At 43.5% G+C, this 25,880-nt stretch overlaps 1 protein-coding gene, 1 long non-coding RNA gene and 1 other non-coding gene across 16 annotated transcripts in view; 2 read left to right on the top strand and 1 right to left on the bottom strand.

Annotated features, from left to right (window-relative positions):
- IRAG1 (inositol 1,4,5-triphosphate receptor associated 1) overlaps positions 1–25,880 on the bottom strand; it is a 120,608-nt gene that overhangs the window by 21,841 nt on the left and 72,887 nt on the right. For all 14 annotated transcript variants that reach the window (XM_081545294.1, XM_081545299.1, XM_081545287.1 and 11 more), the window contains 5 exons: positions 21,898–22,021; positions 14,186–14,216; positions 11,685–11,825; positions 11,086–11,217; positions 7,707–7,848 (listed from right to left, as the gene is read on the bottom strand). In XM_081545294.1, coding sequence (XP_081401420.1) covers positions 7,707–7,848; positions 11,086–11,217; positions 11,685–11,825; positions 14,186–14,216; positions 21,898–22,021 — 570 coding nt within the window. The remainder of the gene's footprint in view (positions 1–7,706; positions 7,849–11,085; positions 11,218–11,684; positions 11,826–14,185; positions 14,217–21,897; positions 22,022–25,880) is intronic.
- Positions 7,561–19,149, top strand: LOC145527384 (uncharacterized). The gene is made up of 2 exons (XR_014069722.1): positions 7,561–8,541; positions 18,147–19,149. It is a non-coding gene; the product is annotated as an uncharacterized LOC145527384 (long non-coding RNA).
- TRNAG-UCC (transfer RNA glycine (anticodon UCC)) lies at positions 23,807–23,879 on the top strand. Its single transcript has one exon. It is a non-coding gene; the product is annotated as a tRNA-Gly (tRNA).

Below are 25,880 nucleotides of genomic sequence, written 5' to 3'. Positions count from 1 at the left end.
ATATGTGTAGAGAAAGGTTTTTGACAGCTCAATTCAGTTTGCTTCAGCTTGTATGGCTGTCTATTTCTCACATTCATCTATTTTAGGTGTATCTCTTGAAAAGCACACAATTAAACACATTTTTCTTAATCTAATCTGAGGGTTTCTATTAACAAACAGTTCTAAGCTGTTTATATTTCTTGCAACTGATATATTTCTACCACCTTATTTTGTATTTTCTAATTACCTTGCTTCATAAATCAAGTTTATTCTAACTGCCCCCTCCCTAAATTGATCTGGAATTTATATATTTTAGTTGTAATCTTTAGTGTGCCCCCTTAAATTTTTAACATGTTATTTGACTTTAGATTTAAATGAATCAAGATCTCTATTCTTCCTGAATCATCCTTAAAACAATGATCGTGCTTTCAAATCTTATATAGTTTTTCAATATTTTTATTTCATTTTGTTTTTGTAATCTCAAATTATTGTGACTGTTGTTTTACACAGTGGCTATTTGTTTCGATTTACTTACATGTTTACAAATGTCTTTACCATCTCTTCTTGCATTCAACCTTCTTTCGATCTCAATTTTATTTTTCCTTAAGTGCATTCTTTAGTTGTTCTTTTGGTAAGGGGCTGTGAGAGGTAAACTTTCTCAGTTTTTGTCATGAAATATCTCTCTATAGCCCTTAAGCTTGCATGACAGTTTAGTTAGTAGTATTATCTCTAGGTTGACAGTTATTTTCTCTCAGCTCTTTCAACACTTTACTTCGTTGTCTCCTGATACTAGTATTGGTTGTGGGAATTGTCATTCCTATGTGGATAATCTGTCTTCTCTCTCTGGTTACTTTTAAGATCTTCATCTTGCCCTTGGGGTTCTAAAGTTTCTCTTTGATGTGTTTTTCTTCCTTTTGCTTGGGATTCTCTGTACTTTCGAAATGCAATGATTCATGTCTTTCTTTAGTTCTGAAAAATTCTCAGTTTCTGGGAAATTCCTTTGAATATTTTCTCTCCTGATGTATATCCTAATAAGTGTATTTCAAATCTTTTTTTATTTTATATCCTATGTCATATATCTTATAACATTTCTTTCATATTTTAAATTAATTTATCCCTCTGAACCACATTGTGGGTGACTTCCTCAAATCTGCATTCTAGTTAACACATTTTTTCCTCAACTACTCCTAATCTGATGTAAATGTTATACCAATCAGGATAAGCGAGGTTATGCTACAATAATAAACAACCACAAAGTCTCAGTGGTTTATAACAACTAAGATTTATTACTTGCTTTTGCTACATTGCGTATGAGTCAGCCACAGGCTCTGCTCTGCATTGCCTCAGTCAGGACTCAGGCTGATGGAGCGTCTACTATTCTGGAGCACGGATGATTAACATGTTTGGTGGAAGGAAACACACGGCAAATTGCATACTAGTTCTTAGGGATCTCAACTCAAATGTGATACATGTCCTTCCACTGACATTTAATGCCAAATCACACTGCCTCACCTAACTTCAAGGGGATGGAGAAGTGTGCCAGGAGGAGATGTGAATACTGAGAAACAGCTTCAACTACAGGAACTGCCAAAGAGTCTTGACTGCCAGAGTCGTACACAACTGAGCGACTGAACAGCGAACTAAAAGTAATTACCACTCCTAAACAACTGAGTTTTTAATTTTCATGCCTCTATTCCTCATATCTAGGATTATATTTTTTATACTTGTATTATTTCATTCTCATATTTTTGATTTTGTCTTTTATGCCTCTAATTTTAGACACAACTTAAAAAAATTCTTACGATTGCTTTATTATCTGCTGTGGTTAGGGTACGGTCCTATTGTTTGGGTGTCTGATGATTCTCACTGATGGTAGATTGTTTTATTTTATAATTCTATATTGTCAACTCATCTCCTGTGAAGTTTTACTTAGAGGATTCTGTGTCTCCTGGGCACAGGATGTGTCTCTTCAGAGTGGTTTATATTTATTTCCAACAGTGTTCCTAGCAGCACCATTGTGATGTTCTTTTCAGAATCTCTGCATATTGCATCATCTCTTCTGTTATGGCATGTACTTTGTGGGTTTGCAGTTTTCCTATGAGGAAGGAGAAAGTTTTTTTCCTATCAGAGTCCAGGGCGAAGCACATAAACTTCCTTGATTTGTTCCATTGTGACTTGGTGATTGTTCCAAAGATGCAGTCCTTGGAAAGTCTTCACTTTCTACAGGAGGCTCAGAGTCAGCTCCCTGCCATGGGTCTCTGAGGCCTCATCTCAGATTGCATGTGAGTGCAAAAGCCCAGAGCCCAGATAGCTGAGGCTGACTCTTATCCCCAAGGAAGCTGCAGGGTCAGCTTGGTTTCAGTTCTCTTTTCTTTTCTTGTATCTGAGTATTTCCACTTCTTTTCTTGTGGATTCAGCTATTCCTTTAGGCTAATGTTTGATTCACTTTATCCAGCAGAAATTTCTAAGTATTTGTAGTCAAAGGATTTTCAAGTTTTCCAGTCAGCCAAAATAGCAGTACCAGAAAATATTCTTTGTATATGAAGAGTTCATACAATTAATAAAATACGAATCTCACAAGAGGGGCAAAGAATTAAAGAATTTACACAAGTAGAAATACAAAGGCCCAATAAACATTTGAAAATGAATGCCAAGAAATACAAATGAAAACTATGAGGAGAGGTGCAATATTGGCTCAAAGTCAAAAATATTTTTAAAAAGAAAAGAAAAAAAAGACAAGACTGTCCATAGTATGATAAAGTGAGCATTACTGTTACCCATTAATGGAAATATCAATGGGTTATTTGGAAATAATTTGCTTGAAGAGCCTTGTAAATATTCCTTTCCCCTGAGCCAGTATTTACACTTCTGAAAACCTACTTTAATCCAAAATGCAGACAACTGGCATGCTTCACATTCAGAAAAAAATAGATGTTATTTTTTTCTTTTGAATGTGTATCAGTTCAGTTCAGTTGCTCAGTCATGTCCAACTCTTTGTGACTCCATGAACCATAGCACGCCAGGCCTCCCTGTCCATCACCAACTCCCGGAGTTTACCCAAACCCATGTCCATTGAATCAGTGATGCCATCCAACCATCTCATCCTCTGTCATCCCCTTCTCCTCCTGCCCCCAATCCTTCCCAGCATCAGGGTCTTTTCAAATGAGTCAGCTCTTCGCATCAGGTGGCCAAAGGATTGGAGTTTCAGCTTCAACATCAGTCCTTCCAATGAACACTCAGGACTGATCTCCTTTAGGATGGACTGGTTGGATCTCCTTGCAGTCCAAGGGACTCTAAAGAGTCTTCTCCAACACCACAGTTCAAAAGCATCAATTCTTCGGTGCTCAGCTTTCTTTATAGTCCAACTCTCACATCCACACATGACTACTGGAAAAACCATAACCTTGACTAGACGGACCTTTGTTGGCAAAGTAATGTCTCTGCTTTTTAATATGCTGTCAATGTTGGTCATAACTTTCCTTCTAAGGAGTAAGCTCTTCCAATTTCATGGCTGCAATCACCATCTGCAGTGATTTTGGAGCCCCACCCCCCGAAAAAGTCTGCCACTGTTTCCACTGTTTCCCCATCTATTTGCCATGAAGTGATGGGACCAGATGCCATGATGTTAGTTTTCTGAATGTTGAACTTTAAGCCAACTTTTTCACTTTCATCAAGAGGCTTTTTAGTTCCCCTTCACTTTCTGCCATAGGATGGTGTCATCTGCATATCTGAGGTTATTGATATTTCTCCCAGCAATCTTGATTCCAGCTTGTGCTTCATCCAGCCCAGCGTTTCTCATGATGTACTCTGCATATAAGTTAAATAAGCAGGGTGACAATATACAGCCTTGACATACTCCTTTTCCTATTTGGAACCAGTCTGTTGTTCCATGTCTAGTTCTAACTGTTGCTTCCTGACCTGCATACAGGTTTCTCAAGAGACAGGTCAGGTGGTCTGGTATTCCCATCTCTTTCAGAATTTTCCACAGTTTATTGTGATCCACACAGTCAAAGGCTTTGGCATAGTCAATAAAGCAGAAATAGATGTTTTTCTGGAACTCTCTTGCTTTTTTGATGATCCAGTGGATGTTGGCAATTTGATCTCTGGTTCCTCTGTCTTTTCTAAAATGAGGTTGAACATCTGGAAGTTCACGATTCATGTATTGCTGAAGTCTGACTTGGAGAATTTTGAGCATTACTTTACTAGTGTGTGAGATGAGTGCAATTGTGCGGTAGTTTGAGCATTCTTTGGCATTGCCTTTCTTTGGGATTGGAATGAAAACTGACCTTTTCCAGTCCTGTGGCCACTGCTGAGTTTTCCAAATTTGCTGGCATATTGAGTGCAGCACTTTCACAGCATCATCTTTCAGGATTTGAAATAGCTCAACTGGAATTCCATCACCTCCACTAGCTTTGTTCGTAGTGATGCTAACGCCCTCTTGACTTCACATTCCAGGATGTCTGGCTCTAGGTGAGTGATCACACCATCGTGATTATCTGCATCGTGAAGATCTTTTTTGTACAGTTCTTCTGTGTATTCTTGCCACCTCTTCTTAATATCTTCAGCTTCAGTTAGGTCCATGCCATTTCTGTCCTTTATTGAGCCTATCTTTGCATGAAATGTTCCCTTGGTATCTCTAATTTTCTTGAAGAGATCTCTAGTCTTTCCCATTCTGTTGATTTCCTCTATTTCTTTGCACTGATCGCTGAACAAGGCTTTCTTATCTCTCCTTGCTATTCTTTGGAACTCTGCATTCAAATGGGAATATCTTTCCTTTTCTCCTTTGCTTTTCGCTTCTCTTCTTTCCACAGCTATTTGTAAGGCCTCCTCAGACAGCCATTTTGCCTTTTTGCATTTCTTTTCCATGGGGATGGTCTTCATCCCTGTCTCCTGTACAATGTCACGAACCTCCGTCCATAGTTCATCAGGCACTCTATCAGATCTAGTCCCTTAAATCTATTTCTCACTTCATCGTATAACCATAAGGGATTTGATTTAGGTCATACCTGAATGGTCTAGTGGTTTCTTCAATTTAAGTCTGAATTTGGCAATAAGGAGTTCATGATCTGAGCCAGTCAGCTCCCAGTCTTGTTTTTGCTGACTGTCTAGAGCTTCTCCGTCTTTGGCTGCAAAGAATATAATCAATCTGATTTCGGTGTTGACCATCTGGTGATGTCCATGTGTAGAGTCTTCTCTTGTGTTGTTGGAGGAGGGTGTTTGCTATGACCAGTACGTTCTCTTGGCAAAACTCTGTTAGCCTTTGCCCTGCTTCATTCACCTTTCTTGAAATCAGAGATATTTTTCTTGCGCTGTAGTCTTCAGAGTCTCAGGCATAGACAAAGATTACATATGTAACAAAGTCATATAAAAGCTTAAGGAACAAGCACCATCAGGGGATGGTCACAGGGCAGCTGATGGGCATGTCTGGCCTCTCTGTACTAGCCGAAACTGAAGTATATGTTGGAAAAACAGTGGAGTGGAAACAGATTGCGAAAACCACCCATTCACCATACAACACTCAGCTTCCGGCTCCTGTCTTAATGTCAGCACTTTCTTGTGTCCCCAGACTGAACGTGGGACTCTGCCGTGTGCACCCCATAAAGTCTGCTTCCTTCTGTCATGGCACCACTTACACTGCCCTGCCCTCACCACAGGTTGGGAGCTCCCCTGGGTCAGGCGCAGGCTACCCTTCACCTCTCTAGTCCAGTATCGCATGGCACACATCTGAGGTGCTCAATAAGTGTCTGTAGAACTAATGGATGAGGCTCACGGGCAACTGTGCTCATTCCACAAACCGCGGGTAAGGTGGTTCACAAGAGACCCTGCACCTTGCAGGACAATAATGCAAGAGCCCGTGTGTTAGGATTTCTTTGGTGGCAGCTTCTCCAACTTCCAACACTGACAGAGAGAGTTTTGTTAGAGGCCCAGCTGCTTGTGGGTCAGGAGCCTTGCTGCCAAGATCCAAAACAGACGGTCTGGAGTGAGTGTGCACTGCCTTCGGACTCTGGGAAGTATCACTGATATTCCCCAGGAAACTTGTGAAACCTCCTGTTTATAAAGGTTTCTCCATCTGTTATACTTTCCCTCCTCCTGCTCTTGGTAACACGGATGTTTGCATTCCATAGGGATTCCTGTCACTAAAAGGTCTGTTTTCTCCTGCTAAAACCACCCTCATCAGCCAGATCTCAAACCCTGGCAGCTCCCAAGGATAGATCCTTGCCCAAAGTACCATCCTCCTCCCCTTGGACTGCGGCAAAGCCTCCAAACGCATCTCTCCACTCCTCAGCGTCCACTCCTAATACATCATCCACTCTGAAGTCAGAGCAATGTTCTAAAAATAAGATCTGACTATGGCAGCTGGAGTAAACTCACGGGTGTCTCCTCATTGCCTGCGGGGCAAACACCGAGATTGTTCTCAGGGCCTGGCACTTGGCCCTGGTCTAACAGGTCTTACCTTCAGCCTGTCACTGTCACACTCCAACACCGCAACCAAACATAAAACGGTTTGTTTCAGAGTCTTCTCACCCCAACCTCCACATCTTTGCACATGCTGTTTCCTCCACCTGGGGTGTATTTCCCCCTCTAGTCTGGAGAACTCCTATTATTACTTTAAAACATAGCAACTCTCTTACTGAATAGCACAGGGAACTACATTCAAAATCCTGTGATAAACCATAGTGGAAAAGAAAATGAAAAGGAATGTATATACATATGTATGTAAACTGAGTCACTTTGCTGTACAGCAGTAACGAACACAACATTGTATATTAACTATTCTTCAATAAAAGATAAAAAAAACACTGCAGTTCAGTATCAAGTGAAATCAGGTAGCCCTCTCTCTGTGGTTCTATAGCAATCTGTCTAGAACTTAAAAAGAAAAAAAAAGTCTTTCTTTAAAGCCCTTGTCTTGCCCATAGTTCTGCTAGTTATCTTAGCAGTAACTCCTTTAGCCAGGCTCTCACTCCACCCCCACTGCCCAGACTCCACCTCTCATCTGGACTCCTGTAGGCTTGTAGGTTTCCCTGTCTCTGTCTTGACCCCAGTGATGTAACTGTCTCACTATTGCCAGAGGGAATCTTCTAAACTATATATGATGATGGCAACTCCCTGATTAAAATCTTTGGTTGGATCCCTAATGCTTTCCAGAATAAAAATGCGAATTCCTTAGCACGTGCTGCCCAAAGTGGGGTCCCCAAAGCACAAAGCCTGTAAGGTCCGGGGTCTGTCAGTCTCATGTGAAGTGAAAGTCGCTCAGTGGTGTCCACCTCTCTGCAACCTGGTGTTCTAAACAGTCCATGGAATTCTCCAGGCCAGAATACTGGAGTGGGTAGCCGTTCCCTTCTCCAGGGGATCTTCGCAACCCAGGGATCAAACTCAGGTCTCCCACATTGCAGCTGGGATTTTTTACCAGCTGAGCCACCAAACAGTCTCATAAAAGAGGTTGCATTCTTGCAGCCTATGGGCTCTGCATCACTAGTCAGCTTTTCTGGTTATTTTTATCAGGAGTTGCGTGGGGACCATTCATGCTTTCTGGTTCCAGGCCCCTGGGGCTCACGGGAGCAGTGGCTGCAAGGCCCCTGTGGGCAGATTTGGGTGGGGCAGCGAGCCTTGCTTACCCTGATACAGGCCCTGGGACTGCCCCATAGGTGTGATCCTAGCCTGGATCCATCAGGGACCCATAATCACGGGGCCAAGGTGGGGCGGTGGGCAGGAGTCCAGTTCCTTACCAGAGGGGCCACAGCTGCGGCTCGAATTCTGATTTGCAAGTTTTTTAAACTCCATGAGCTCTGCATGGTCCTTCTCATACGTCCTCTTTAGGTTCTCCACATACTGCATCATCACTTCTGTTGCTTTCGACATGCGTTTTTCCTGCAGGGATAGAGAGGAAAAGCTCATCAGCCCTGCCTGCTCTGAGCCAGGCTCTGCGCTGCAGGACTCGAAAGTTTACAGGGATATGACTCTACTCTCTGAGAGTTTGCTGTCTGGCGTGTGAGCTGAAACAGGGGCTCAGGCACTTGCCCTCAAGGAGAACAAGAACAAGCCCAGCCATAAAGCCTCAGGAGATGAGAACGAACAGAGTCCTCTCTGCAGAGAATGGGTCAGGGGAGGCTTCATGAAACGAGGTGAAGTGCTGCAGGGTGTGGGTAGCATCTGGGCACGTAGCTATGTGCATGAGAGACAAAGAGCATTCAGCCAGGGAACTCCAAGAGCCAAGGTCTAGAGGCAGAACATTACCAGGCTTGTATCAAGGTGAGGATTCCCCCTCCAGACATGATCCTTTGGAGAGTAAAGGGGATGCCTTCAGTCATTATGGGCTTCCCTAGTGGCTCAGACAGTAAAGAATCTGCCTTTAATGCAGGAGACCCAGGTTCCATCCCTAGGCTGGGAAGATCCCCCGGAGAAGGAAATAGCAATCCACTCCATTATTCTTGCCTGGAGAATTCCATGGACAGAGGAGTGGGGCAGGCTACAGTCCATGGGGTTGCAAAGAGTCAGACACAACTGAGTGACTTGCAGTTACTTACTTATCAGGAATTGTGCTGGGGCAATAGGCATATACCAGTCACAACCACAACTGGGTGTTGTTTTCGCTTCGGCTCAGCCTCTTCATTCTTTCTGGAGTTAACTCTCCGCTCTTCTCCAGTAGCATATTGGGCACCTACCAACCTGAGGAGTTCATCTTTCAGTGTCATACCTTTTAACATTTCACAGTGTTAATGGGGTTCTCAAGGTAAGAATACTGAAGTTGTTTGCCGTTCCTTCTCCAGTGGACCACGTCTTGTCAGAACTCTCCACCATGACCTGTCCATCTTGGGTGGCCCTACATAGTTTCATGGCTCATAGTTTCATTGAGTTAGACAAGGCTGTGATCCAAGTGATCAGTTTGGTTAGTTTTCTATAATTGTAGTTTCCATTCTGTCTGCCCTCTGATGGATAAGGATAAGAGGTTTGTGGAAACTTCCTGATGGTAGGGACTGGCTGTGGGGGAATCCTGGTCTTGCTCTGATGGGCAGGGCCATGCCAAGTAAATCTTTAATCCAATTTTCTGTTGATGGGTGGGGCTGTGTTCTCTCCCTGTAGTTTGGCCTGAGGCCAAACCATGGTAGGGGGTCTTCCATCAAAATGGCTTATGCCAGGACTGTTGTATTCAGTGCCCCTGACCCCACAGCAGGCCACTGTCGACCCATGCCTCCACTGGAGACTCCTGGACACTCATAGGCAAGTCTGGCTCAGTCTCTTGTGGGGTCATTGCTCCAGTTTGTGGGTTTGTCTGCTCGGTGGCTCTATGGTAGGGCTCACACACCATGCTTCCCAGGTCTGCTGCTGCCAGAGTCCTTGTCCCCGTGGCAGGCCACTGCTGACCTGTGCCTCCACAGGAGACACTCAAACACTCAAAGGCAGGCTCAGTCTGCCAGATCCTGGAAAGCCAGGAAAGCACAGGTCATCCTGCTTATGTAGGAATCAGCAAATGGTTGGGTTTGTTCACAAGACGAAAAGGTGAGTTAGAGCTGAATTGAGTGCTAGAATAAGGAATTTGGACTCATTCTGAAGGAAGAGGGGAGCCATTGAATGTCTTAAAGAAGTGTCGCAATCAGTTCACCAGTGGAGACTGGTCTGAAGGAAACAAGATGGGTGGCAGCTAGAGCAACAAGGAAAAAGAGGATGAATGCCTGAACCAGTCGAGTGGAACCAGAGAGGACTCTGAGGACTGAGACACGGAAGCCACTTGGTGAAGGCTGGAGTGAGCAGCACGTGAGAAGCACGTTCGCAAGGACTGTGCAAAGTGAAGAGGAGTCTTCTCTGCTGACAGCTCTCAAATCCCTCGGAGAGCCCATGACCTGCCTGTCTGCACAGAGACATGTTCAGTGACCATCCCCTGGGCAAAGTCCCCATAGCCCTGAGCTGAGACCAGTCACTTCCCTAAAGCTCTCACTTTGTGCTGCTCCCAGCTAGAATAGCTTCCTGGGTGCTGCCACCCAGGAAAGTTGGGTGCCTTTCCCCCAGAAGAACACGGGTGGGACAGCCCTGTGGTTTGTTCTTCTTTCGTTCTACGAGAACTGTCCAGGGCTGGGCCCCAGGAACACCCCTGTCATGCAATCCACGTAGCAGGACACATGGTACACAGATCCATGGTAACAGCAATAGTGACAACAACATTCAGGAGCTTTACAAGTGTCACAGCAGCCTTGTACGGCAGATACTGCATTTTACAGGTGGAGCAGCTGGCGCACAGAGAGCTTGTTAACTGACCCAAGGTCACACAGTGAACCCTGGTAGAATCAGAATGAAAACTCAGGCCATCTGGCCCACAACAGCATGATGGATTGGGGCAGTCCCCTGTGTGCCTCAGGACTTCAAAGTAGCTGCAAGGGAGCAGACTTGGGCTTGCATTCCAGGTTTGCCCGTCACTAGTGCTATTACCTTTCTGAGTTTTCACATCTTTATTGAAGAATATCTTTCCAAGTTTACTGGGAGGATTAACAAAACAAGGTAGTTTTTCCTAAAGCTTGTTAATACCATGGGAGTTGAGTAGGTATTTTACAGGGAGAAAAAAAAAGGAAGGAAGGGGTGGTTCTTTACTCAAATGCATTTGAGAAATACATAGGTAACATTAAACAGGCTTTTTCATTACAGAACTTCTCAAAGCCTTGCTTATGCCATCATGTATTAGAAATCTCCAAGGAAGGTAGCACGCAGCAGTTCCCGTGCAGTAGGTATCCATGTGTGCATTCTAAGTTGCTTCAGTCGTGTCTGACTTTCTGTGACCCCATGGACTATAGCCCTCCAGGCTCCTCTGTCCTTAGGATTCTCCAGGCAAGTATACTGGAGTGGGTTGCCTTGCCCTCCTTCAGGAGATCTTCGCAACCCAGGGACTGAACCATCATCTCTCACATCTCCTGCACTGGCAGGTGGGTTCTTAACCACTGGCATAAGTTTTTTCTGGGGGAGCACCCCAAGAGTTTAGTGGTCTGCCAAAAATACTCTGAAACAATTGCAATTGCAGACATAGGATGTCTGGCCCAGAGGAAGGCATCAGTCAGTGGGGTCTGCAGTTGTCAGTGCTTACACTGCAGCCCCAGTTACAACAGGCAGAGCAGAGCTCACCTGGCGGACGGCCCCCACCATCTCGGCACGGCTAGAGAGGCGGGCAGCCAGGCGATGCAGGACAGCAATATCCTCCAGCAGCTTCTGGTAGGTCTCCCGGTGCTCACAGTGGTGCCAGAGGGAAGCTGAGGACTGGGGAGGGAGAAGGAACATCACCTGGGGTCCTCGCAGACCAAGACTTGACTTACGCTGTCCTGACCGAGAGGAGGGGCCTCTGTAGGCCACAAGCTGCAGCTGTTTCTGGGGTTAGAGAAGCCCATTGTGGACAATATATACCTGGCCAGCCCGGAGGAAGGCAACCACATCTGGGTCTCTGGTCCCCAGGCTGCTCCCTCTGCATCCCAGATCACTCAGCCCCCTTCCTGAAAAGCTGCTGAGGGCTCAAAGGCCTTACACACAGTCCTGAGGTAACCAGGTCTTCAGGATCTCAGTCTCAGCTCCTCTCAGCTCTCTGAGGAAGATTCTGCCTGGCTCAGGGCCTCAGCCCCATTTCTCATTTCACGAGACTCTCCTTGGTGACCAAGAAAAGCAGGACACCTGGCCCAGTCCCTGGGGACAGTCCCTCCTGCAAGGGTCCTCCAACCAGGCTTTGCAATTACCGTGATGGAAGCTTTGAAGTTTTCCAGTTCCTTCTCTGTGTTTTCCTCTGTCAGGTTGCGTTCCCTTTCCGCCTGGTTAATTCTAGATTCCAGGGTGTAGCTGTCATTTCTAAAGGCCAAGGACAGTTGTACAAACACGTTCTGTTGGGAACAAGAGTGTGGGAGAGGCGCTAGGAGGAGGTACTGAAGGGAGCCAGGCTGCCGGTGAGTTTTTTGCATGAGCATTTACATCACCTCATGGGACCAGCCTCCCCGCCAAAGCAGCCAAGTACAAGTGAAACTCTGCCTTCATGGAGCAGACTGCACAGAAGATGGTGAAATAGCAACCTGAGGTCCGTGCTAGGTCCTTCTCAGGACCAGAAGACCAAACGCATTTTACTGATAAACAATAAGAGAGTAACACTTTGCTTTTTCCTAAATGTCAAGAAAATAACATCCTGTATTTGGGTTTAGATAAACTCAGGCCAACATAGCTGACTGTGTAAGCAATTTGGATTCATGCTAGGATTTATGGCACATGAGTTTTGGAGGTTTCGCATGAAACTACCGTATTTAAAGAAACCCCACTTGAGATGTAAGCCTGCTGATCCAAAGCACATTTTAATCAGCACCTTACCTGAATATTCCAAATCCTATATTGAAAGCAGCTTGTAGAAGCTGCCAGGAGATTAAATAAAACCAGGTATGATTCTGTTAGAAGAAGCTTTCTGAAAAGAGTATTCCATGCCAAAAATGTAGCCTGCATGAATGAACTTTGAAAGGTGGGGTTCATCACACATGGAATTCCTGGGCTAGTAGGAAACTGCTGGAGAGGAGAGACAGACAGATGGACTCTACACAGGAAGGAAACAATGGCCTTCATCTGCCTTGCCTGCATCAAGTAGTAGCAGATTTCTATCCTTTGGGCGAGCTGATTGTGCCTGAGCATCTGAGGTTCATGTAATATGGTCCATGGTGGGTAGACATTTCCGATGGCGAACCAAAAACCCTCAGCTACTCAGTGAGATGGTGAGAGCAACATTGAAAGCTTCTCTGTATCAAATGTCTGCTCTGTGCCAGCCCTGCCGGGACTTTCATGCACCTTAGCTCATTTCATCCCTCAACCACATTCTGTGTCAAGAACTGCTGTGTCCACTTTATGGGTAAAGAGACGGAGACCAAGAGAGGTCATTAACTGGCTCAAGGGGCCACAGGGAGTATCAGAGACAGGATTCAGCCTCAGACTCTCTGATTGCAAAGCCTGTGCTCCTTTCACTGTGCTGATCACGAATTGTGTCAGTTCACACTGAAGATAGGAGCACATTTTTAACCAAACCACCCATGGCCATCTCCACCAACGTCAGTGGGTGGGGAGTTTCTGTCCTGCCAAAACATCAGTCAAGTTTATCAGTAATGGTCAAAGTTTTGTTCTCTATACCTGGATTATCCCCTTTAAAGGCAGAGCAATATAAAGTGCCCTAAATTCAGCCAGAAGACGAGGATCCAAATGTTGGTTCTGCTAAGCACTGGGTCTGGGATCTCAGATGAGTCATTTAATCCCTTAGTTTCCTCCTTTTTTCTGCTTCCTACTCTACCTGTTTCTCAGAGCTGATGAGAGAGTCAGCTGAAAGGATGGACATGTGTGTGTCACGGGCTGTAAGTGCCACGTCTGTGTGCCAGGCAATTGTTATTATCTGTGCCAGGTATTTCACATTGTCTATCTCTCTTTGCTTATGTGGTCCACTGAGTCTCAGGAAGGGTATGTTCGCTTTCTTGTTATCAAGGGTAAACCATGCTATAAGATTGTAAAACCTTCTATCCTCCCAACCTGGAGTAAAAAAATTCTGGAATCATCTATGTTCTTGCTCCCTTCCTTCTATCAACTCCAACATAATTGTCATGGAAACAAATTACTGCTGGTGTTGGAGGTCCTCACTGTCTCACCTCCGATGCATTCTCTTTGTCCATCTACCCCTTCCCCAGAATGAAATGCCTCTCCGCTCTCTGGTCATCCACACTGGGACAGCGTCTCTACAGAGACAAGGAGGCCCTGGGGGGATCAGTTGAGGTGAGAGAGCTGCCCTCACAGTCTCTCACCATGGCTGAACTGGCTTCCTTATGTCTGAAACACTCAGAAGGAAAGCACCTTCTTCCAAAGTTTGAAACATGAAATCTGACCCTCTTTTAATAACTTTAAAATAAATTTGATTCACTTCTGCAGCCTCCCAGCTGACTTTGTGTACCTAAGTCATGCTTTAAAAAAAACCAATCTTTGAAGAAATGTGGGACTCCCAATTATCTTCTTATCCCCGACCAAAGTTGTTAAAATCATCCATTAACTGGGGTGGGGTGGGGGGATGGCTGGTTCAGTTGGTCGGATCACAGTGCCCTTATTTCCTCCATGGTCAGTTGTTCTCATGTTTGTGTAAAAATGTCAGAAGCAGAGGCTGGAGAAGGGACTGTTTTGAATAAACCCACTCATGCCCAAGTACTCAGTTTCATAAAGCACTGGACTTACTTACCTCGACTTCCTTTTCAGTGAGTGGAGGGGCACTGTGAAAAAGAAAAAGACAGAAATGAACTTTGTCCAACCCATGAAATAAACCCAAAGATGCCTTTGAACAACCAGCAGACCAGGTGTTTCCAGGAATTGGGGTAAGCAGGGCTGGCGAAATGGAAAAGATGCAGGGTACACTTTGCGTGAGTTCTATAACCCATGAGATCTACCGCCCAGACACTGACTCCTACAGAGGAAGTGTGTTGGAAAATATTAGATTCTGAGGTCAGTGCTCTCCAAGTGCCTCTACTAACTGTGACTTTGGATGAGTTATTTAATCTAAGTTTGCTCATCTGTAAAATGGAATAATATCTATCTTGCAGGAGTCTTACAAGGAATACGTGTATGTATGTAAAAATATGTATACAATACATGCATATATATGTGGGTTTATATTCATACATATATGACATCTACACAATTGTTTGTGTATATATACATATACAAGCATATATATGTATGTATATACATGTATGTGTACATCTGTGTATATTCATGTGATGTCTACACTTGGTGGGCACTCAGGAGATGTTGACTATTACTGTGACTAACAGGCGCATTGTGAAGTCTTAATGAGAGAATACACAAGCTACACACTTTATGAGTTGTATACATCTGAACGGCCATTATCATTTTTCCGGGGCTGCTCAGGTCTGCAAAGCCTGACCCTTCTCTTGCCCTGAGGACTGTGACAAGAGTGCATGTGAGCCAGAGAATAAATGGTAGGAAAGAGTGGCCAGAGCTCTTCTCCCTACCAAGGACCTCCTCTGATGGCTGGAATAAGATCGGGCGAGAATGTCTCAACTGGTGCAGAGGGCGTGGTTCCCCCAGCAAGCATCCTCCACTCTGCACCCTCACTCTGCCACCACTCTGGCTGGTGACTAAAGCTAGCCCAGCTCAGAAACCTGGACAACGTAAATAACACACGGGCCCTTTCCTGTGCTGGGGAGGGAGGACGAGGAGGAGTCCCACCGGCGTCACGGGACTTAGCAACACAGTGTGCCATCGATAAGGCTCTCAGGAAACACAGCTTCCTCCCTTTGACGGGTGTGGAGGGACCCTGAGAGCAAAGGTAGGGGTCAGCAGTCTCTGCAAGGGGCTGGTTCCCACCCCTGACAAGGGACTATGAGAACCTTCCTGTCAGGATGAGACAACAAGACCCCATGGCCATCCAGTCAGCAGAGTACAGAGCATGAGATAAACAAGTGCAAAGATGTTGGATGCTTGCAATTCTTGCCACAACCCCATCTGTCAGGCCCTTTCCTCTGGGGGCTAGCCAACAATCTCAACTCTCTTATAGAGCATGCACATCTTGCTTAAATGGTGGATCAAAACTTACTGAGCTTACATTTGACTCTTGACTTTGGACATTATGTGAAAATTACGTATTTTCATCAATTATTAACCAAACTTATTTTTCAACCTTGATTACTCACTGGCTGCTTTTCTTTTTGCTATAGAAGACATTTTTGTTTGTTTTTTGTTTTTAATGTACAAGGCCTTGAGGGCTCAGGGAGGTGTGGTTTAGGTAAAGAAGCTGCATGACAAGGCCAGCTCCCAAAGCAGAGAGCTCTACCTCAAGAACTGTCACTGGCAGGCAAGGGGCAAAGCCATTACCCTCCAAAAAGGTGCTGACATATGAGGAGACCAGTTTGGATGTCATTGTGTGCCTCAGAATTCAAACTGCCTTAAAAGGCCTTATAAAAAAATCAAGGGCCTCTGTGAACTGTCCCCTGCCAGACTCTCTTTCTCACCCTTCAGCCATGTTGGCTGTTTCCTCTTCAAACACACTTATCTCATGTGGCCCCAGGGCCTTTGCACTTACTATTCTTCCCTCTTTTTCATTCTCTTACATTTGTAATTCAGCAGTTTTTAGTATATTCATAGAATTGTACAAACATCATTACAGTCAATCTTAGAACTTTTTAATCATCCCCAAAAGGAATTCTACACCAATTACCAGTCACTCTCCCAACCCTCATCCTGAGCCCTAGAAAACCACTGATCTACTTTGTCTCTGTGGGTGTCCCTATCCCAGATATCTCATATAAACGGAGTCATACAACACGTGACTGACTTCTTTCACTTACCATAATGTTTTCAAGGTTCATCCACCTGGTAGCATATACGAATACTTCATTTTTATGGCTGAATAGTATTTTATTCTATCGATATATCAGATTTTACTTATCCGTTTATTAGTTGACAGGCATTTTGTTTCCATTTTTAGCTATGATGAAAAATGCTTCTTATTGAACATTCACATTCCAGTTTTTGTGTGGGCATATATTTTCATCTCTGCTATGTATGTAGGAGTGGAATTGCTGGGCCATACGATAACTGTATGTTTAACTTTTCGATGAATTGTTATTCAAAGTGCCTGTACCATTTTACTGAGAATTTCAGTTCCTCCACATCCTCACCAACATTTGCTACTGCCCATGTTTTTTATTGGGCTTCCCTGGTGGCACAGTTGGTAAAGAATTGGCCTGTGATGTGGAAGATTTGGGTGCAATTCTTGGGTTGGGAAAATCCCCTGGAGGAGGGCATGGCAACTCACTCCAGTATTCTTTCCTGGAAAATCTCCATGGACAGAGGAGCCTGGAGGTCTGCAGTCCATGGTGTTCCAAAGAGTTGGACATGACTGAGCGACTAAACACAGCACAGCACATGTTTTCTATTATAACTATTCTAGAGATTTAAAATTATATCTCATTTTAGCCATTTATGATAAATGATAAATCGTTCATTTAATGAAGTTATTATTCATGATAAACCATTTGAATTTGCATTTCCCTAATGACTAAAAGATGAGGAAAGGAAGGTGCCTAAAAGATGGCAGAGTAGAAGGACATGCGCTCATCTTCTCCTCTGAGAACTCCAAAATTGCAACTAACTGCTGAACAGCCATTGACAGGAGAATATTGGATCCTACCCAAAAAGACCCCACATATAAGGGCAAAGGAGAAGCCTCAACAAGGGTAGAAGAGGAAAAATCACATTTAGAATCAAACCCCATATCTTCCAGAGATGCTCAGAGGGCTCAAACAAAACCTTGTGCATGCCAGGACCCAGGGACCCCACAGGAGACTGAGCCAGACCTGCCTTTGAGTGTTTGAGTGTCTCCTGTGGAGGCACAGGTCAGCAGTGGCCTGCCACGGGGACAGGGACTCTGGCAGCAGCAGACCTGGGAAGCATGGTGTGTGAGCCCCAACATAGAGCCACCAAGCAGACAAACCCACAAACTGGAGCAATGACCCCACAAGAGACAGCCAGACTTGCCTATGAGTGTCTAGGAGTCTCCAGTGGAGGCATGGGTCGACAGTGGCCTGCTGTGGAGTCAGGGGCACTGAATACAACAGTCCTGGCATAAGTCCTTTTGAAGGAGGACCCCCTACCATGGTTTGGCCTCAGGCCAAACTACAGGGAGAGAACACAGCCCCACCCATCAACAGAAAATTGGATTAAAGATTTACTTGGCATGGCCCTGCCCATCAGAGCAAGACCAGGATTCCCCCACAGCCAGTCCCTACCATCAGGAAGTTTCCACAAACCTCTTATCCTTATCCATCAGAGGGCAGACAGAATGGAAACTACAATTATAGAAAACTAACCAAACTGATCACTTGGATCACAGCCTTGTCTAACTCAATGAAACTATGAGCCATGAAACTATGTAGGGCCACCCAAGATGGACAGGTCATGGTGGAGAGTTCTGACAAGACGTGGTCCACTGGAGAAGGAACGGCAAACAACTTCAGTATTCTTACCTTGAGAACCCCATTAACACTGTGAAATGTTAAAAGGTATGACACTGAAAGATGAACTCCTCAGGTTGGTAGGTGCCCAATATGCTACTGGAGAAGAGCGGAGAGTTAACTCCAGAAAGAATGAAGAGGCTGAGCCGAAGCGAAAACAACACCCAGTTGTGGTTGTGACGGGTGATGAAAGTAAAGTCCGATGCTATAAGGAACAATATTGCATAGGAACATGGAATGTTAGGTCCATGAATCAAGGTAAATTGGAAGTGGTCAAACAGGAGTGAGGCAAGAGTGAGCATCAATATTTTAGGAATCAGTGAACTAAAATGGACCAAAATGGGCAAATTTAATTCAGAAGATCATTATATCTACTACCGTGGGCAAGACTCCCTTGGAAGAAATGGAGTAGCCCTCATAGTCAACAAGAGAGTCCATAATGCAGTACTTGGGTACAATCTCAACAATGACAGAATGATCTCTGTTCATTTCCAAGGCAAACCTTTCAATATCAAAGTGATCCAAGTCTATGCCCCAACCACTAATGCTGAAGTAGCTGAAGTTGAAAGGTTCTATGAAGACCTACAAGCCCTTCTAGAACTAACACCAGAAAAAGATGTCCTTTTTATCATAGGGGATTGGAATGCAAAAGTAGGAAGTCAAGAGGTACCTGGAATAACAGGAAAGTTTGGCCTTGGAGTATGAAATGAAGCAAGGCAAAGGCTGACAGAGTTTTGCCTGATCATAGCAAACTCCCTCTTCCAACAACACAAGAGACGACTCTACACATGGACATCACCAGATGGTCAACACCGAAATCAGATTGATTATATTCTTTGCAGCCAAAGATGCATAAGCTTTCTACAGTCAGCAAAAACAAGACCAGGAGCTGACTGTGACTCGGATCATGAACTCCTTATTGCCAAATTCAGACTTAAATTGAAGAAAGCAGGGAAAACCAGTAGACCATTCAGTATGACCTAAATCAAATCCCTTACAGTTATACAGTGGAAGTGACAAACAGATTCAAGGGATTAGATCTGATACATAGAGTGCCTGAAGAACTATGGACAGAGGTTCGTAACACTGTACAGAAGGTGGTGATCAAAGCCATCCCCAAGAAGAAGAAGTGCAAAAAGGCAAAAATCATTGTCTGAGGAGGCCTTACAAATAGCTGAAAAAGGAAGAGAAGTGAAAGGCAAAGGAAAAAAGGAAAGATATATCCATCTGAATACAGAGTTCCAAAGAAAAGCAAGAAGAGATAAGAAAGCCTTCTTCAGCGATCAGTGCAAAGAAATAGAGGGAAACAACAGAATGGGAAAGACTAGAGATCTCTTCAAGAAAATTAGAGATACCAAGGAAATATTTCGTATAAAGATGGGTACAATAAAGGACAGAAACAGCATGGACCAAGCAGAAGATATTAAGAAGAGGTGGCAAGAATACACAGAAGAACTGTACAAAATAGATCTTAATGACCCAGATAACCACAGTGGTGTGATCACTCACCTAGAGCCAGACTTCCTGGAGTGTGAAATCAAATGGGCCTTAGGGAGCATCACTACAAAGAAAGCTAGTGAAGGTGATGGAATTCCAGCTGAGCTATTTCAAATCCTCAGAGATAGTGCTGTGAAAGTGCTGCACTCAATATGCCAGAGAATTTGGAAAACTCATCAGTGGCCACAGGACTGGAAAAGGTCAGTTTTCATTCCAATCCCAAAGAATATTCAAACTACCACACAATTGCACTCATCTCACATGTTAGCAAAGTAATGCTCAAAATTCTCCAAGCTAGGCTTCAACAGTACTTGAATTGAGAACTTCCAGATGTTCAAGTTGGATTTAGTAAATGCAGAGGAACCAGAGATCAAATTGCCAACATCCACTGGATCATCGAAAAACCAAGAGAGTTCCAGAAAAGCATCTACCTCTGCTTTGACTATGTGGATCACAATAAACTGTGGAAAATTCTTAAAGAGATGGGAATACCAGACCACCTGACCTGCCTCCTGAGAAATCTGTGTGCAAGTCAAGAAGCAACAGTTAGAACCAGAACATGGAACAACGGACTGGTTCCAAATTGGAAAAGGAGTACGTCAAGGCTATATATTATCACCCTGCTTATTTAACTTATGTGCAGAATACATCATGAGAAACTCTGGGCTGGATGAAGCACAAGCTGGAATCAAGACTGCTGGAAGAAATATCAACAACCTCAGATAATGCAGATGACATCGCCCTTATGGCAGAAAGTGAAGAAGAACTAAAGAGCCTCTTGATGAAAAGTGAAAGAGGAGAGTGAAAAAGCTGGCTTAAAACTCAACATTCAGAAAACTAAGATCATGGCATCTGGTCCCATCACTTCATGGCAAAGAGATGGGGAAACAATGGAAAGAGTGACAGACTTTATTTTCTTGGTCTCCAAAATCATTGCAGATGGTGACTGCATCCATGAAATTAAAAGATGCTTGCTCCTTGGAAGAAAAACTATGACAAACCTAGACAGCATATTAAAAAGCAGAAGACATTACTTTGCCCACAAAGGTCTGTCTAATCAAGGCTATGGTTTTTCCAGTAGTTATGTATGGATGTGAGAGTTGGACTATAAAGAAAGCTGAGCACTGAAGAATTGATGCTTTTGAACTGCAGTGTTGGATAAGACTCTTTAGAGTCCCTTGGACTGCAAGGAGATCCAACCAGTCCATCCTAAAGGAAATCAGTCCTGCATATTCATTGGAAGGACTGATGCTAAAGCTCCAATATTTTGGCCACCTGATGCGAAGAGCTGACTCATTTGAAAAGACTCTAATGTTGGGAAGGATGGAAGGCAGGAGGAGAAGGGGACGTCAGAGGATGAGATGGTTGGATGGCATCATCAACTCAATGGACATGAGTTTGAGCAAGATCCGGGAGTTAGTGATGGACAGGGAAGCCTGGCGTGCTGCAGTCCATGGGATCACAAAGAGTCGGACACAACTGAGTGACTAAACTGAATGACTAATGATGCTGAGCATACTTTCATGTGTTCATTAGCCCCTCATACATATTCTTTGAAGAAACGTCTACTTAAATCTTTTGTTCACTTAAAAATATTAGTTGTCAATACTACTCAGCCATAAAAAAATGAAATTGGAATTTTGCCATTTGCAACAACATGGATGGACTTGGGCATTATGCTAGATAAAATAAGTCAGACAGAGAAAGACAAATATTGTATGATCTCACTTATACGGAATCTGAAAAAATACAGCAAGCTAGTAAATGTAACAAAAAAGTAGACTCACAGATATAGGTTACCAGTAGGGAGAGGGAAAAAGGAAGGAAGAAGGGCAATATAGGAATAGGGGATTAAGAAGTACAAACTATAGTAAAAAAAAAAAAAAAAAAGCTGTAAGGATATATTGTACAAAAACAGGGAATATAGTCAGTATTTTATGATGACTATAAATGGAGTACAACCTTTATAAATTGTGAGTCGTTATATTGTATACCTGTAACTTATATAATATTGTACAACTGTATTTCAATAAAAATGTTTAAATTATTTTTAAAATTTAACAAATGTTGTGTTATTGAATTATAAGTTCTTCATATGTTATAGAAACAAGCCCCTTATCATATACATGCTTTACAAATATTTCCTCCTAGTCTGTGGGTTGTCTCTTCACTTTCTCGATGGCATTGTTTGCATCACAAAAAGAATGTTCACTTATGAACCTTACCTGCTCTCTGAGTTGGAACCACCTCACCTGGCCCTTTATTATTCTTTTTGTTTTGGGTGCATTAGCTCTGCCTGGACTATTGGACTTTGACCCTTCTGGGGTCAAAACTCGAAGTTTGGTGCTCTTGTGTTCCATCCAGAATCGAGCACAGGGACCACCCCGTGTGGGCTCTTGTGCAGCCCATGCCCCGATTTTACCTTCCAGGGAGGGACTTGTGGACCCGCAGTTTGCGAAGCAGCACATCAGAAATATTGGGCATGACATCCAGCCTGCCCTTTGACTCTTCTTCCTCAATAGCTGAGGAGAGTTCAGAAGAGTGTCCTGGAAAAACAGAAAAAAGTATTTAACTTATAAAATGTCTGTTTGAAATCACAGTAATAGTCTTGTCAATTTGCTTCAGGGAGTAAGGAAGAATTTTAACATTTATTAGAACCTGGTTATATACCAGGGGCTTCATAATTGTTATTTTATCCTCACAATAACCCAATGAGCTAGACTTTGGTCATCCGATTTTACAGGTGCGTAAACCAAGACTCAGCAAGATTAATTTTGTGTTGGCCAAAACGTTCATTTGGGTATATCCAAACAAACCCTTTGGCCAACCCAGTAACTTGCTTACGATCACAGAACTGGTAAATGGCATGGACTACAAACAGTTCTATCTGCTCCAAGTTCTCTGTTCTTCCCACTGTTCCCCACAGTACCAAGCAGTCTCTTTTGTCTGGGGTCTGAGATTGGTTTTTGGCAATTGGAAACTGGTTGGCTCTTTGGCTATAATGTTTAGAAAAGTCACCTCTCTTTGGCAGGCTTGTCAGGAGGCCTGCTGCCCAACTAACCTTCCTCAAATGAATTCCATCATCTGTGTCCCACTTAGAAATAAACATTTGCTTCCATATTCCTACAGAGAGGAGTAGAAACAGGGTTTTTCCAGAGTAAAGCTAAGGTCATTAGATCTTTGATCTGTTGTGGATCTCTGAAATAGTTGCCTCTGAGTTAGCCGTCCTGAGTTGCCTCAGGACCAATAAAAAGCTGTTGTTGTTTTTTTTTCCCTCAAATATCTCCTAAACCTTTCCTTGGTTTGTGCTCTGAAGGCAGAAATAACAAGCCAAGTGTTCTCTTTCCCACAAATTTTTCTCATGTTCACAGACAGCTCCAAAGCTTCCTTTCTCCATTTTCCCAATTGTTCCACGTGGCCTCTAGATACATCCCATGCCCCCACATTCTGGCTGTTGCTACCCCAGAGGCTCCAGCGTGCTCCAACAAACTCTTATCTCTGGAGCATGTTGGCAATGTCCTTTGCATTGACCTCAGTTATTCATTTGGCATAGATTTGCTGTGCCCTATGGGCTCATAGCACACTTCGAATTAAAAGTCTCAAATCTCTTTTACTTGAGCTAAATCAAATATCTTTGTCCCATACAATGCTTACTTTCCATTGCAGGATTTTATAGTTATCCATCTTTTACCATCTTTCATGGATTTGGGCCCAGCAGATTTCCAGAACTATAGTCAAGGCCTGAGATCAGGACTATGGGCAAGGTTGTGGTAGCCATCTAAATGGAGCTAAGATTGGGAGTCATGAATTAGAAGCCTCCTCAAGCGAGATCATGTGGTGAGATGATTAGGTATACTTTGGCTCTAGGTGAAGAATGTTTACAAACTTAGATCTTTCCAATAACTGAACAGTGTTGATCATGTTCCCGATCCTCAAGGCATCCAGCAAAGTCTGGAGAACCATCTATCAGAGCCAGGGCAGTCAGCAATCCTTCTTGGGTTATGAGATTCTATTCATATCAGGTAACTAGTTCTCTTAGCTACCTGTCACCTCTTGAGTTCTGTCCTGGCACTTACTGCTCTCTGACATTTCCATGTGACAGATGGCAAACCTTGTGATGCCTCTGGCCTTACTCTGCCCTTATGTATCCCCACTGCACCCAGCAGAGAGATACTGAAGAAGTGGGCTCCTGAGAAATCTATGGGAGTGACAGAACTATATAAGGTCTAATAATCATAGGGAAGTCATATGAGGGGGGTTTGCCTGGAAAAGTCCCCTAGGTAGAACCCCACCCACTAAAATGGCTGTCTTAAGAGTGATCCTATGGGATTTCCCTGGTGGTCCAGTGGCTAAGACTCTGGGTTTCCAATGCAGGGGGCCCAGGTTCGATCCCTGGTCAGGGAAATAGACCCCACACGCGTCAACTGAAGATCTCACATGTCACAATGAAGATCAAAGATCCTACATGCTGCAACTAAGACCTAGCACAGCCGAATAGATAAGTGAATATTATTTTTTAAAATGGTGATCCTAGAACTAGTGGATCTCAGAACCTGTCACCCTCCTGATTGCAACCAAATTGACAACAGTACCAACAGAAAAATTTAAAGTCAACTAAAAATATATCGCAACTCTCAAATACAGGAAAAGATAACAATCTTTAAAAATAATGATCAGAGAAAAAATTTCCTGGAAATAAATGTAGAGCTCCTAACCTTGTTAACCCTTTCTTCCTCCCTCAAAGAATCAGTCCTGAGAGGAAGATATCAGAGATAATAGCAAGGTTGTGATAAAGTTTTGTAGTCACTTTTGTGACTGCAGAGCCAGAAGAGAACAGGACCGAGGGGTGAGTGGGCAGTTGCAGAGGTGGTTCAGAAAGTTTCTCTGGAGTAGAAAGATCTCCACCCCACCAAACAACACTCCAACAAGATGAAACATTGCCTGTGCTGCTGTTCGTTTTTCATACTGAGGAGGGGAGGAGAAGAAAGGAAAAGCAGAATGATAGCATGGTATTCTACCAGAGCTGATGATCTCAAACAATATAAAGGGATTTACCAGAAAGGAAGACACATGGGAAAATAAATCAGACAAGTCCCTCTAATGGAGTGAGTGGCAGGAGACACATGGAAAACCCCAGATGAAACTTGACCCACTCATCCTGCACTTCTGAGAAATAGCAGAGTGGCCAAACTCTTTGAATTTTGTCTGTCTTTTCCTTCCTTTCTCTGGCAGAAGGGTGAGAGTGGCTGCTGGCAATGGATGGGTCAAGTGTGGAAAATAAACACTTGGGCAAATTGTCCCTATAATTCTACCCTGAATTGGTGAAATAATCCATGCCTTACTACTGCCCACCCAAGGGAATAAGCTATACCCCCACTTCGGTGTAACAAATTCAAGTGCTATGGTACAAACAAAGTTATAGAAAAAGAGCAGAAATCAACTCACAACCATCACTACCCACAGCTCCATCTGAACTTCCCCTTTTCCCCATTCTCCAGGCAGTGACCAAGCAGACACAAAATACCCAGTCCACAACTAAGCGCTGCCAGGAGGACAGAGATCTCAGAAAAGGTAGGAAGAAGTCAATGAAAATTGATCTACACAATATATCTAGGTCAAGAGAAACTTCAAGCAGAAATGTTCTTTCAAAAATAAATTAGATGAAAACAAATGTCATGGCAACTACACAAAAATAGTCAAAAGAGGAAGGAAAATGGGGAGGAAGGTGTAAAGGAAAGAAGAAAGGAAACATGCGGGACACAGATGTCAGGATGGAAACAGAGATGCAAGAAACGTGTCAAAAATGCAATTTTGTGTAAAATGAATGCCACAAGTACTTTGACTCAAGGAGAGATTAGAACCCCCTCAAAATGAAAAAAAGAATCAGAGGTGAAATTAGAGGATGGCATAAAATGGAAGAAGATTGCAATCTAAGAAAATAAACTGAAGACCAAAAATGATAAAACAAAGCAAAAAATTCTAAAAATATAGATCTAACCAGTATGTTGGAAATATGAATAAAAACAAAGCCTCAAGTTGAGTTAGTGGAGGAAACTGAGATGAGTACAAGGAATAAAAAAGGAAAGAAAGATTAAAGTATTGGGAGGTAGGATAATGGACCTACAGTGGAGACACTGATGAGAAATTTCCAGATTATGGTGGCTCTGAAGTAGGGGGAAAACAAAAGGAACAAAGAACAGAGTCAAAGACATGAGAGAGGAAAAAATTTCCTCCATAGAGAGAAAAGCCAACTTTGCAGACTGAAAAAGCACACCACTACAGGAAAAAAAAAAAATGTGCACATAATCTTATTTTTTCTATGTATGTAGATATATAGGTCTATATCTATATATGGATAGGGAAATGCCTCTCCAACTACCCTCATAGAAAGAGTAAGCCACCTAC

Source organism: Giraffa tippelskirchi, chromosome 11 (assembly GCF_054371585.1).
Source record: "Giraffa tippelskirchi isolate mGirTip1 chromosome 11, T2T-mGirTip1v1.2.pri, whole genome shotgun sequence".
Classification (NCBI taxonomy): domain Eukaryota; kingdom Metazoa; phylum Chordata; class Mammalia; order Artiodactyla; family Giraffidae; genus Giraffa; species Giraffa tippelskirchi.
The sequence above is the reverse complement of the archived record's forward strand: the minus strand, read 5'-3'. Positions and strand labels throughout refer to the sequence as shown.